Genomic DNA, 15,447 nt, shown 5'->3' on the forward strand with positions numbered 1-15,447 from the left:
TTGAACTTAAGTTCTTCTCTTGCATCCTACTTTACATTCATCATAATCTTAAACATCATTAATCATTTTCAGAGTTTACTTTGGAATCACACACTGATACTAATCTGCAGCTGAATATTGCCTGATCCTAGTCTTCCAGTCGCAACATCTCTGGTAATGCTATGATTTAAACTACCATCCTTTATTTTCATTCATTCATTCCTTACTTCTGTTCAACATCTTTGCCAAGGTCGTTACCTGATATAATGGCAATAATAATAATGATAATAATAAATAACAATAAAAACTTAAAGCTAATAAAACTAAATATTAAATGCTTCTCTCGATTAATGTTAACTCCCTTAGGGCAGGGCATGAGACAGGAATGTGTCCGTTTACACCACACAAAGGATGAATTGTTCATTGCAATACCTGCTTTTATTCTGTAAACGGCTATTTTCCACCTCTCAATCAAGCGTCGAGTGCTTGTGCTAGCGAATTCACGAAGACTGGCATATTATTCAGACATACCATGTCAGTCACATTCCTTCCAAAATTTTAAAGGAGCTCGACATTGATAAGTCAAGCCATCTTAACCCATTTTCTAGGACTGAATATTCCCAAAAAAGACAAGGTGTACCATAGGACACATCTTTCTTATGTCTTTCTTTGCCTAATGTGGAGCAGTTAAGGCTTACGTAAGGTTACAGACTTTAAAGCTGCTTTATTTATTTTTTTGACAAGTTTAATGCTGTTTTAATCCCTGGATTAATGCCATGACTGCTTGATGTGCTTTATGTTGCCACTTGCCAAAGATGTCACATTTGTTGGGTCGTTTCTTTCAAAGCTGAGTGACTCACACCCAAATAAGAGCATCAACACAACTGTGTTGCCATTCACAAACTATGTCAATGTCTAAAACTGGCCAACTCATTGTACACACATACTAATTATCATTGGGGATTCATTAAACATAACAAATGAAAATAAAGAAAATAAATTATAAATGAACAAATAAATGAATATAAAAAATAAACAAACAACATAAAAGGATTAATAAATAAAGTAATTTAAAATAAATGAAGACAATGTCAATATAAACTACTTTAAAATAAAGTGTTGATTAAAGGAATATAAAGAAAGAAAGAAAGAAAGAAAAAAAGAAAGAAAGAAAGAAAGAAAGCAGGAAAGAAGGAAAGAAGGAAAGAAAGAAAGAAAGGAAAAAAAGAAAAATATAATAAGATAAATTAAAAAATAAAGTAATACATTGTAAATATCCAAATATTTATATACAAATAAAAATAATTAGTTAAAAACTGATTATATAAATGATTATAATGATTAGTCTACTGAAAAGCAAAAAAAAAAAAAAAAAAAAAGTCATATGTCTTTTCTACCACTTCCAGTGTCTGAATGAGCATTGTTATACAACGTCTACCACGCAAGCAAACATGTATAAAATGCATCTGCATTCCCACCCCTTAATGAGTGACAGAGATGGCAGTGCAGAGATTTGTATCTCTCATGATTAATCACTTGCTTCACAGGGACTGTCATTTAGAAAAATCAAAATCGTGTTTTTAACGTGATGTAACGCCACTGAATAAAGGCCTGTTTGTTGGCAGTGACGTCAGTCGTTGCAGGTGACAAGAGTGGAATGATTTACACAAGCAATTAACTGTAAGTATCTGTGTGAAAGCGAGAGCGCCTTGCGTCCTCTAGACACCTAATTAGCTAACAAGGAAACTTGGGCTCAGTGTTACACAAAGTCTCCTACACTGCAAGTGCGACCTTCTTAAAATATTCTGTCACCATTAGCAGAAAGGATTTTTGTGCTACACTTCACCAAAGTCTTTCAGCGTGTCACTCAATCCTGCATCCCCTTGCATATTTGCTGTGTCACATCAGGCTATAAACAAGACAACACTTACGTTACACATCAAACATGTTCGCAAACGAACACAAAACATGATACATACTGCAACGTTCCAGTCCAACAACTGCATATTAGCTACAGATCTGTACTAATCCAAACGCAAACACAAATCTTATGCCACTCACACCCTACTGTACATAAAACTATGAGCAAACAGATTCTGCCGGTGCTAAGAGATGTGTGCAAACACAAAAACACACTCACAAACAGACTTTCAGTTGAAGAGAAACATACTAAACACTTAGAGGTAACAGAAAGGTCAAAACAGAACAATACTAGCCCAAATACCACAGATGTTATTTTGTGTTCTCAGTTTCAGAACTACTTTAACATTAAAGAAAAAAGTCAAAATTCAATTTGGAAAGAAATTAAATTAAGCATCAAGCTCTTCTAATTAAATAGGGTCCATTAATTTACGGATTTTTTGCATATAAATTCACTTTGCAACCATCTGAGTGCGTGTGTGTGTGTTACTTGGCTCTCAATCTCAGCCTAAAAAAGTGGCACTTCAACTCAGTTTATCATGTGATCTAAGTTGATGTGGTCAAACGTGACTAATTGCAGTGTGCTATCCCACAAGGCAGCTCCATTTGTGGTTATTTGATAATAACCGCAAGGTTTAAACATCAACATGTAAAGTACACTGTGCTCTTTTTGTAGTAAAGCCATGATCGCACGCTGACATTGAACTAACATTATGGTTTACAGCTTTTCTTTTAATGTTCCCGTCATCGCCAAACGTGTTGTTGGAGACAAGGTCCTGACATGACAGTCGGAACAGTGCGCATTCACATGTAAAGAGGCGCCTTTATCTCTCCATTGTGTTTGCACTTACAGACCTCCTAAAGCTGGTATATCCCACCTGAATAATTCAGTACTTGTATTATTGTTATTACCGCATGTCTAACAGGTGCTGCCCTGCAAGTTTTCCATTTTAATATTTTTACATTTTAAATTAATTATTAGATTTAGAGATGTTATTCAGGCACATAAAGCAGAAAGTACCGTTCAAAGGTTTGGGGTCAGTAAGATTGTTTTTGACAGAAGTCCCTTATGCTCAGCAAGGCTGCATTTATTTGATTGAAAATACGGTAAAAACAGTAATACTGTGAATTATTAATACAATTTTCTATCGGAATACATTTTAAAGTGTAACTTATTCCTATGATGGCAAATCTGAATATTCAGCAACAATTATGGCTCGTTTCCACTAAGCGGTATAGTTCGGTTCGCAATTATTTCCGTTTCCACTGTCAGAAGTTGTGTATGGTACCAAAACAGCAAACCGTACCGTACCACTTTTTTGGTACCCTTCCATTGGGGTACCTAGCACAGCAAAGGGTACCAAAAGGGTGGAGCTAAACTCACTGCAGAACGTTGATTGGTTGACTAGAATCGTCACTTTTGCATGATACAAGGGGATAAAGCTTCTCCTTCACTCGTTCTGCTCTGCTGTCCGTGAGTGTTGGGCTTATTTACATCAGAGTGCGCAAACACACAAAAAAAATATAACAGTGTATTTCATTTTATATTTTCACACAGACAATAGCCGTTTCTCAATATGCGTTCTTGTCTGTTCTTGTGGACTTGTGAAAAGCCATTGCCCAAAAAATATACTAAATATACTGTTATTGTGTCATGAAATGTAGTTTTAAGAGTTTTTCAGGAGAGAATGTAATTGTTTAAAACTCAAATCTGCCGTTTATTTATAAAGATAGCGCCTATTTGAAAATGTGCTATGCCGATTTCGAAGCTCCATGCAATCACTGGACGCTCAGTGCTCATGTATCCAGCCTAGAGCAGCCTTAGCTCGGCTAGTCCTTCCGACATTTGCCGCTGGCTCTGATGTCTTTGTTGTGATTAAACATGAGATACAATTCATTTTGGGTAGGCTATATTTAACAGGCATTCGTGGTCTCATGAATCTATTATTTGTTCCTGGTCATATCGTTTTGGCTGAGCACAAAGTTATGTTTAACTTAACTTTATTTTGAACTTTACTGTAGAACAGCGCTGACCTGTAGCATACGTTTGACTGAATTGTTTGCTTTTGTCTTTATCTCCTCTTAGATAAGCCTCTTATACTTTGTAATTATACTTTTATAATGGCTATTATTGTTCATTAAAACTGACATTTAACAAAAAGAGGCAGAGTTGTGCTTATTGTCACGCTTTATCGTCGATTGCTACTTTCCGGCATACACCATGCCTACCAAGTAAGGGTACTATTGGCAGTGGAAACGCAAGCGTGATCAGGGTTACCTGTACCGAATCGTACTGTACTGAACTGTACTGTACCATACCGCCCAGTGGAAACGGCGCGCCCCCCCTTGAAGGTCAAGTTAATTTTATTTAAATTTTATTTTCTCTATAGCGCCAGACCACAAAAGAAGTCATTCAGTGTTACCTTCCCTATAGAACAGGTCCATACATTGTTCTTTTATTAAACAAACTAAATAGCCTTGTGTTATTTACCTTATTTACACAACGGCGTGTCATTTCTGTCTCTGTTACATGGTCGCTCTCTCTGTATCGCGCACAGCGGAGTTCCGCCCCGGTTCGCACACACACACAAACAGTCACTTCATGAGCATTTGACCGTTTCATTTGAGAAAAACTATCCTCATATCATATAAACAGAAATGTAAAGGTATTCACGGCAACCCGTCAAAATAAAAGTTCGGTTTCACTTGAAGACATTGGGCAGAACGTAATAGGCTACTACTACTAAAACTATTAAAACCTTATCTTTAAGGAATAATCATACAAAGTCTTCAATGTTATTATCAATATTAAATCCCCTTTATTTTTATGTCGGGAAAAACGGATTTATTTATTATTATTATTTATTGAAAATAACACTTAAACCTCCACTGAACATGTAATTATATACAAATACTGAAATATGTTTGTGCTGAATATCTATCCATCTATCTTTCAATCTCTCTATCTATCTAACTATCCATCCACCATATTTATTGAAAATAATATTTAAGCTTTCTTTAACAACACTTAATTATATACACACTGTGCATGTTTGTACTCAATACTGTGCTTTTATTAAATATAATTTTTTTTCCCTTTGCCATAAAATTCGCGTATTAATTTAAAATCTGCATACATTATTATTATAACATTGAACATAAAAAAAGATAAATGTTAAAAATGTAAAATAAAGAGGAAAAGGATAAAGGCAGGAATGGTTTGTCGAACTCTACATATTTGCATACGCACACACACAATTCCCATTTTAATTGGTCATAATTACAGAGAGTGACTGAGATCTTAGAAGAAAATCAAACGTTCAAACGTTGTTATGCAACATTAGACCTGAATACCCCATGACTTTATTTCAACTCAATCACAGTTCATTACAGTCTTTATGCTTGTCGTCCTTCTGTCATTTATCCATCTGATTTATTTGAATAACTTATAAACAAGACTATAAATGCTCACAGGCAAAGACAGAATGTGCATTGAGGGAAAAAAAGCACATCACTTTCTTCCTGAAACATTCCTTTAAGCATAAACGAATATCCTACAAAAACCACCAAGCGGTACTCTCAAACAAAATAGCACTTTGCTGACCCCTGTGTGTAAAAACTGGAAACCAAGCATGTGTGTGTATGTGTTTTTTCTGCCACTCTTTCTGCCATATCCAAACAAAGTGCGGTGAGTAAAAAATGTAAACTACAATCAGAGGGTAGCAGTGATCTACCACTTCATTACTGCGGGCACTGATTGAAACGCCTATCTTTAATGAACACTCTGGGCAAATGCACACACTTACAAGTCTAAACTGATGGTGTAATTAAATCAAGCTTGTTTATTTGTACACATAGCAATCCTGATTGCGGTTGTTATAGTATGACAGCAATCTTTAAATATGAACTACTTTCCCTTAGTCTTATATCTATGCTTAAAGTACTTTTTATTCTTTATGTTGAGGAGCCACAGCGGTACAAAATTCATTGTGACAGTGAACATCCTGCCGTTATCCGTCATCACAGCAGATGATCCTCCTGATGGGACACCCAGAACACCTCCCATTCAGTATAATGGAGGCCTGTCTTTTGGCCAATGTTTCGCTGTGAGTTTCCACCTGAATTATTTAGTTCCATATTACAGCAGCTGCTGTATTTAACAGTACGTTTTCAGCCCGCAGGTGCAGTCTGGATCTTTCCATCCTACTGACTTACAAACCAACCATTGAGGCTCATGAATCATTTTAGACAAACTGTCGCTCCAAAGAGTATTTTGAACAGTTAAGCCATTTTTAAAAATGTATGAATGTATTGCCATTATATAACAAAATATAAAACCAAGTCACATTTGTTTTAAAGAAATATAGCTCAAAAACAATGTATCCACCAAAACTGGATCAAAAAAGTGGTATTACTTGAAAAGCACTATTTGTACTAATACATAACACTTTGAAACATTTTTAATATACCTTCAGTGTCCAAAAGAAGCCACTGTAGTTCTCAAACACAAGTGGCAATTAAATTGTGTAAGAATAACTTGAGGGGCTGTTCACACAAGATGCGTATTTGTGTTTAAAAACGAGAGATGCAGAGGGGTGAAGTTTAAAAAAAACAAGTCGAAAGAAGGATTTAACAAAACGAGTGCTGTGTCATGTGTGATATACTGCAAAAGACGTGAGATGCAAGCAAAAACATGTCTGTCAAAAACGCATTCGGTGTGAATGGCCCCTTAGTATGGTTTTTGAGCTTGACAGCAGGAAATCAAAACTGACTCTACTCATTTTCTTAATAAAATGTCTCTGGTCTTATTATGGATGATTCATCAGTGCATGTTGTTCTATAAAAGTTTCCATGATCTCTCATCAGATGTATTAGCTTTTCCTGCTTCCAAAATTACTTTCATTTTTCTTACGTAACAAATGAGTGGGGTAAAATAATATTAACCAACAATATAATTACTTGTCTGTTACAATTCAGTCAAATCCCAACTTCTGTTTCATTTGGAAATACACCACGTAACGGAAGATAAATTGTTTCATGTCTTTCAAGGAATAGTTCACCCAAAAATTAAACTTCAGTCATCGTTTTCTCACTCTAATGTTGTACTAAAGCCGCATGACTTTACGGAAGATGGTGAGTAAAAACAAATCTTTTAATTCCCGGTCAGTGTGATTATTCCAAAGAACTTGTTTTATGGAGCATACAGTTGTTTTCTTTGTGTGGTTGAAACATAATAAGCTACAGCAAAAACACGACACTGTTGTTTCTCTCCGATACCCAATTGAACAGATTTAAAACTCATGAGTAGCTGAAGGAAACGATATCAACAGAAATGTCTCATTCGTATCCCTCCGAATTATCTCGTTCCTATTCTGCTTTTGATCTTCTTATTCCGTCATCTTCCTCTCTCCCTTCCTCTCCCTCACTTTAACTGCCGTTTGTGCTTGTTTCCCATAAATTACCCTGTGGAGCACCCACACAGAAGTTCACACACACCATGATGGCCAACTCTCTGACTAACATCCCCCTGACCTCATCCCAGATGACTAGACATTAGGGGTGTGGGTAAAGGAACAGAGAGTGAAAGAAAGTCTTCTGTATTTGGTTAAGAGTTTTTCTTTCCAAAGTATTACTTGGATGGGGTCATTTGTTCACCTCACAGACACCGAGAAAGAAACCAAAGTCATTATGAAACAGTTTGTGTCTGTCCAGGAGGAGGGTTTGAGAGTCGACAGACAAAGAGCATCTGTGTGATTGAGAAATATAGAGAAAGGAAGCTAGAAGTTGGGAGAATGAGAAAGTTTTACCTTGACGTGACTCTGTGCTCCAAGGTTGTATATTTCAGTGGGTTTGACTTCATTGATAATCTTTACCAAGCACGTGCTGTCAGTCAAGTCTCCATAGTGCAACTTCATGTCTATAAGGCACAGAATAAAAAACTGAACATCATTTCCCCTTAAATGTGACAGAGCAATCTGAAAAGTTAAGTCAAAAAATGTTTTCCTCCACATCGACTCAAGTTTAATGATTAAGCGAAAACAACCAAACCCAAAACAAAGTCTATTCTCTACAAAGTCTATTTCTAGATTTTTGTGCAAGACTTTGAATTTAATTTTGCTTTAAAAACCAGACACAGACTGAAAGACCTATTTGAATGGCAAATGTTTTATACAGTGTCTTTATTACAATTTCAATGAAATCCAGGATAAAATTCCTGGTCAAATTAAATTTGGTCATTTTAAATGGATTGATGATATGGATGAACTGGGCCCAAATCGACACTTTTATAATTAGAATTTTTATATTTTGGCGCAAAGGAAACTGGTTCTCTAAACTAACCAACTAACTTTCTGTACGAAGTAGAGCAGTCACCTCCAAACCAGTGAAACGTTTGGTATCTTTCAGCTGTATGTACTGCATAGGGCACTATAACTGTATGGCAATTTTTTGTGAACATCATAATTTTGGGGAGTGAATTCTGTCGTTAGAACACTTTTGTCACTCCCATAAATAGGCAAACTCTTGTTTGTACAAAACAGGATTAAGCACTTAAAAGAAGAGTGACAACCATATTTAACTGCATTGTGTATATGTCATTCCCTATATGGATAAAAATAGAAAACTTCTTTGTCTTCCCTGTGATTAACTGCAGTCCAAATGCATGAGTTTTATCACAGAAGAGGCATACCAATGATTTTCTCAGACTTCACCCAATATAAATAATTACAGTCCAAATATTGCTTAGTAATATTTAGATTGCAACAATAAAGGAAAATACCTTAAAATAAAAAAATAAAATAAAATAAAAATATAAAACAAATACTGAATTAACAACTTATAACACCCAGTAGATCCAATGCCTAGTGATATTTTACACAGGTTAGAAACCATTTATGCATTTACAAACATAAGAAAACATGCATATCACAACCAGGTGTGTGGATGTGAAACTCACTTCCTTCGGTGTGTGTTTGAGGGTTATGATAAAGGTGCTCAATCCTGCCCGTGTTAAAAGAACTGGACCTGCGGAGGACACCGTGAACCTGCCCAAAACAAAAAAAAGTTCCAGTCTTTTAAGTACACAGGATTTTAATCTGAATTTATGTACACTACTGTTCAAAGGTTTGGATCACAAAGATTTTTTATTAAGTAACTAATATTTTTATTTAGCAAGGATACATTAAATTGATCAAACGTAACAGCAAGTTACAAAACATTTCTTTTTAAAATAAAAGCTGTTCTTTTAAACTATTGATCAAAGAATCCTGAAGAAATTACCTAAAATGTTACTTTAAATTGTAATAATATTTCACAATATTACTGTATTTTTGATCAAATAAATGCAGCCTGGCTAAGAATAAGAGACTTAAATGAGATGCAACCCATTTAAATTAAAATCTTATGAAAATACGACTTTCATATTTGATTATTAACAGACAGTGAGATATTTGCATCAGATCAATGTGGGAATGATTTCTGACGGGTTTGTAGCATGTCTTTAAGGGTTACATTGGCTTACCCACCTTATAACCTTTAGCCAGCAGAAACTCAGCCAGGTAGGACCCATCCTGAAACCACATAGAGGGAGAATTATTTTGGGTTTTGAGAAACACACACACACACACACACACATTTACGGCAAGCATTACCCAAGAGAGTATTCAACACAATGACCATTTCTTTCAGAATTTCATGAGCCAGACCGCAGTGAATACACGCCTACATTATACAAATATGCGTTTTTGCACACGTGCTTGTGTCAAAACTCACCCTTGTGTCTTTCCAAAGCTGTATGAATATATTTCTTTAATGCAACACAACTATTTTTGCCCCAATGGATCCAATTATATGGACAAAAAAGACTTAACAGAAAAGAGAGAAAGTCAAACAGGTTTGGAACGAAATGAGGCGGGGTATATGATGACAGAATTGTCATTTTTGGGCGAGCTATCCCTTTAACAGCAGAGAACTAAAACTCCCCTCACTAAAAAGAGCTCCATACATAGTCTGCAAAGAATGCAAAGAAAACAGTCGACAACACAGCTAACAAATAAGTAAGGAGTGCCTACGGGCTACAATACACTCACCGTATAAGCTAGTTTAATGTTTACTGAATCATCCGAGTGCATCACACACACACAGACAAAAGAGTATTAATCGAGCAAACAAGGCCATCGTGTCAGTCAGTGAAAGCCTGACAGCTCAGTTTAAGCCTCTGAATCCACCTGACTGTCAAAAAGTGACACGGCCGTACCCTAAAGACACGTTTTAACCTAAGACATAAAGAACTTTCGAGTCTCTTTCATTCTTATTCTCGTCTCCTTCTCGTTCTCCCTTTTTCCCCTCTCATACTTCCCGACCGCACATTCTAGAACTTTGGAACATTCCACCCTGGTCATGGCATTCCACCCCCTACTTCCTGCTGGGGTGATATAGGCACAGTCCCAAAGACCTTTGGGAAAAAATGAGAAGCTCCAGCAGCCGTGTGTGTGCCTGTATATAAGTATATATATATATGTCCGCAGAGGAAAAGATGTGCTTAAAGATACATTTCCGTTTCCTTTTCACACCGTTCGCTGGCCATTTACATGAAACCCGTTCAATGTCTGACCACCTGAGGCTCTCTGTGTGCGTGTATATATATGTGTGTGACACAACCAATGCCAACTGCAGAGCGGACTCATAACCCTGATAAAAAGCAGCTTATCGTCACACTGAGACTGTTGGGAAACGTTGCCTGCTTCCCGCAGATTACGTTCATAGACAGGAAACCTAGACGGACACGACATTCCAACCAGTCTGTGCATACGCACACACTGGCCTACCTTAAGCCACCAATCACTTTCTGTCTGAATTATAAAATCTTTCAAATAAATCACTTTTTAATTCAAAATCATCTCTTATTTCGAGTCAAACCACATGCGCGAAACATCTCAGAAATGCTGACTAATTTGGAAAAACTTTCCATTGCAATTACAATCACCCTTGTGCACCACATAAAGATAAATCTATAGGCCTTTAGACCTCTGCACGAGACAGAGACTGATTGCTAATGGCAAACTGTGGATGCATTTATGCTGAGAAAACCAGAATGGTAAAGGAAAGAATGAAAGCTAATCAAATAAGCCCACTTAACTTGCCCAACAAAAACAGTCCGTGTGTCTGTCTCTCTCTGTCTGTGACGTATTATCTCTGTTTGTGTACGTACTGCGTGTCGATTTATCTGTGTGAAAATAGGTCCCTTACATTTGCTCTTGACCGCAGTAAAGCAGTCTTTCTCTGTTTACCACCTCAAAGCACAAATCCAAACAAACGGCTATGTGTTCCTTAATGAACCACAAGTGGGCGCAACAAATTTAACATAGCTAACTGCACACATCAACAAAAATACACACAAGTAATGCGTTTTACTATTCATTTTGGTTATGGCAACTGCCTTTGAAATACATGGTTGTGTCAAGTAAGTTTTATGGTGACAGACCTACACAAAATTATAATCTAAAATTTTTAAACTGCTTCCATAATAACTGAAGAAGCACTGGATACATCAGACAGTGTTTGTTTGTTAGGTCATTTCTTTTCATCTGTCTGAAATAAAAGGATTACATGCCTGATATTTTTTGCCATTGACTTTGGTAAACATATGATAAATGTATAAAACTCCAACAATAACTTGGAAAGCTTTATAATCTACTATTTTTTAAACTGTGTTCAGAAAACCTAAATACTAACAATATCAACCAATATGATTTTGTTCAATGCGTCGCACAGGAAGCGTCTGCCAAGAACGTGCTTGCAAATACCGTCTGGACGATTTTTGTCATTCGACCGCCCTCTGCTGTTCATCAAGCAAACTGCATCCTGACTTTTTAACTACCCTTGCGCATTGCCCACATTAAAGTTTATATCATGAGACGAAACAGGAACTTCCTCCTTCAGTCTGCGAATGGTAAACACCACGTAGCTTACTGCAAACATTCAAGTTACCCAAGAATCCTCTCACCACATACACCCAAGAAAGCTTTATACGTTACAGCTGGTCTTTCCAGATAATCAAAAGAATCAAAAGAATTATTTAATGTTGCACGTGGCATCTAATGTTAACACATTAAACCATGTCAGCATTTACGTTCTGATGCACTTCAAAGCATGTGAATTAAATGAATGTTTTTTTAAGAAAAAAATACTGACTTTACATTGACCTCACTGAAAAAATATATCTGGATAAAGTGTAACAAAATCCTCATTAAAAAAAAAAAATGAGCCACACATTCATGTATATATAATGTGAATCATCTCATGCACTCTAACACACACGGAAAGGGATCCAAATTAATACAAAATTAAAAAGGTCTGTTTCATTCACCTGCCCACATCACAACAACTGACAATTAAAGGCAAGGCACTTTCAAGCTTCCATGGTATCAAGGCATTATACAGTGGAAGAGGTTATGTACACACTATCTGAAACATATATACACAAGCTGACATTCCCTCAAGCTGTATCCGGACCAGAATATAATTGTAAGAATAATGTTTGTAATGTATATACAGTGGTGAAATTATTAGAACACTAGTATTTTCACCAGCTAAAAAATGGTTTTAAGTCAGTTATTTGTATATTTTGCTGTAGTGTGTCAGTAGGAGATATCGGTTTACATTTCTAAACACTCATTTTGTCATTAATCTTTTTTTTGCACAAGGAGTCTGACAACAGCCAGTGCTCCACACAGAGATCTGATCTGATCATCCTCCAGTCTGTCTGGACTCGAGTCACATGAAGAAACAGAACAAACTGAGACAGACTAAATCTAGAAGAACTGTGGCCCAAGATGCTTCAAGAAACCTACCTGCAAAGCTCCCTGAAAAACTATGCACCAGTGCACCTAGGGCAAAAGCTGCTTTAAACGCAATGGTGGTCACACCAAATGTTGATTTAATTTAGTTAATAGAAGTTAATTGATAAAGAAAATATATTTATGACAGAATCCTCATTTTACAGAATTTTACTGTAGCTTCTTGAAGCATCTTGGAGACGTTGCCACAGTTCTTCTGGATTTAGTCTGTCTTAGTTTGTTCTGTTTCTTCATGTGACTCCAGACAGACTGGAGGATGATCAGATCAGATCTCTGTGTGGAGCGCTGGCTGTTGTCAGACTCCTTGTGCAAACAAAGATCTCACTGGATTATTACAATTAATGAAGAAATTAATGTTTGAAAAAGTAAACTGATATTTCCTACTGACACACTACAGCAAAATATACAAATAACTGACTTAAAACCATTTTTTAGCTGGTGAAAATACTAGTGTTGAATACAGACTTTAAATAGTTCATATTTTTAAGTAATAATGCACTGTTAGAAAATAATGGCCAAATGTTTAGCAACAAATAATCAATAAACTGAACTCTGTTTGCCTCATTAAATATTTAAGTTCTTTGGCACAGAAACATTTATGTGATGCATTTCTTTTAGTTTGAAAGAATATATAAATGTCAAATTGTGGTGTAAAACGCTTTAAACGGAGTGGAGAACATACCGTTTTTAACCATTTAAATCTTACTATTACGGTCCAGAAAGTCTGGCCAGGACAAAATGGATGGCACATTCAGCTATATACATGATGCACAAAGCAAGACAAGCCCGTTACTTAAAAGTAAATGTGCAAAGCGAAACCTAGAAACCGGAGTATCAAGTATCATGGTCTGAATGCCTAAATACACCCATGTTTGTAACTTATTCAAGCACTCTAAACTTACAAAAGACTCGAAATTAAATGTCCTTTTGTCCGATTCCTATTCTGAGCAGTTTGAACTTTCTTTAACAAGCAAACTGGAAAACTACATTACGCTTCCTGCTTATATCCTCAACGAACTTTTGAGGATGTGTCACATGTTTCTCCTGTTACATAGTTCACTGTGATTCACAATGAAAAGGCCCCAGGTGGAGCTAGATAAACAACAGCCAACAATTAAAGGACTCACATGAGACTCCCTTTTCGTCCACAATAGCTGTAAATGTTGCTTAACATATCAAATTATCACATACATATTGCCATTCCAGATATATAAAAGTATACGGTGTTGTATACTTTAATATAAAATTGTCACCAGGCCTGTAGTGCTTTACAGACACAACAGGGCACATTTGGACAAAACCATAGCACTATGCTATGCACTCTAAGCTTAGCTGTCAGTTACTTATAAATCCGGAAATGACCACTTGAGATTAAAAAAAATATCTTAGAATCTTTTATTTTTTAAATTGTATTTTTACAGAGACAACTAATTGTGGTATTTTAGCAAAAACTACTGTTGTCATGGTTACCAAAAACCGCAAAGGTGTCAAGGATAAAACTGGATGAAATTGTCTCAAAAGTCTGTTATCATTTCCTCACTCTCTTGTAAGGGACTGACAGCCTCGGTCACTTATTCACGGCATCTCTTTTTCTTTAATAAGAATGAATGGTGACTGAGAGGCTGTCATTCTGCTTGGCATCACCCTTTGTTTCCCACAGAACAAGGAAGGTCATACAAATTTGAAACAGAATAAAGGCGAGAAAACATGACAAACTTTTGATTTCTAGCCGAACTCTCCGTAACTTATATACCATCGCGTGGCGTATGTTGAGATGATTCTTCACGGTAACGTTACCTGACCGGTTATGCCTGTAACGATGGCCACTTTCCTCTTCGTCTTGCCGTCTCCGTTCACATCGCCACTAGCTGCCGCCGCTGCTGCACATTGAGCCATTTTCTGGAGCTGGTTTCGGTTCGGAGTGTGTCTGTGAGGTTTGGATCCACTGTGCGCGACTGTTTGTCATGAACGGATGCAAACATATCCGAAACTCCAGCTGCTCGAGCGACACATCAGGAACCTGCACTCAGCAGCCAATCACAGAGCAGAGCGACAGTGACGTGCCCACCACCAAACAAAGAGGAGAGAAAACCTGATGTCTTGGGTGTAAATGTGTCACAGCGCCCACTAAAGGAATCGAGATTCAGGAGGAATTAAACAACCCACTTTTTAACTTCTCAATTTGTTATTGCATATCTAATAATAATTGTTAGCATTAAATAATATAACTACATTATATAATAAATCCTAGGACTAAATCACTGCTGAAAAAACGGCTTCAACTAGTCTAGGCTGTTTTTCTGGTCTTTGCTGGTATCTCAGTCTGGTCAAGCTGGTCTGTTCGCTGGTTTTAGTTGCTAAAGGGTTTTTTAGGGTCACATCATTTATACAGGATTAATTGTGCCACAGCCGTAGATAAAAAAAAATAAAAATAAAATACTTAAATGCCGTTGCTCCGAGAAGAGATAAAAGGAATTAACAAGACAATCAAATATTTGCTCAAAATATACTTTAATTTAAATAATATTTAAAATTCTAAAGCACGTACACAACATAAAGCACATACAAGTACAACAATATATCTTTTAAATAATGTACAAGTACTAATATATGAAAGTACTGTATTTTCCCAGTAGTTTATGAGCTATTATATTTCAGCTTTCCTTAATCCAGTCATGGCATACATGGAAAC

At 36.4% G+C, this 15,447-nt stretch overlaps 1 protein-coding gene across 1 annotated transcript in view; it reads right to left on the reverse strand.

The window, feature by feature from the left end:
• Window positions 1-14,824, reverse strand: part of gmds (GDP-mannose 4,6-dehydratase) — a 69,902-nt gene extending 55,078 nt beyond the window's left edge. The window contains exons 1-4 of the mRNA XM_058755816.1: window positions 14,553-14,824; window positions 9,423-9,467; window positions 8,855-8,942; window positions 7,707-7,816 (exon numbers count right to left, since the gene is read on the reverse strand). Coding sequence (XP_058611799.1) covers window positions 7,707-7,816; window positions 8,855-8,942; window positions 9,423-9,467; window positions 14,553-14,651 — 342 coding nt within the window. The 5' untranslated portion in view covers window positions 14,652-14,824. The remainder of the gene's footprint in view (window positions 1-7,706; window positions 7,817-8,854; window positions 8,943-9,422; window positions 9,468-14,552) is intronic.
• Between the last annotated feature and the right edge of the window lie 623 nt (window positions 14,825-15,447).

This window comes from Onychostoma macrolepis, chromosome 20 (assembly GCF_012432095.1).
Source record: "Onychostoma macrolepis isolate SWU-2019 chromosome 20, ASM1243209v1, whole genome shotgun sequence".
In the NCBI taxonomy this organism is placed as follows: domain Eukaryota; kingdom Metazoa; phylum Chordata; class Actinopteri; order Cypriniformes; family Cyprinidae; genus Onychostoma; species Onychostoma macrolepis.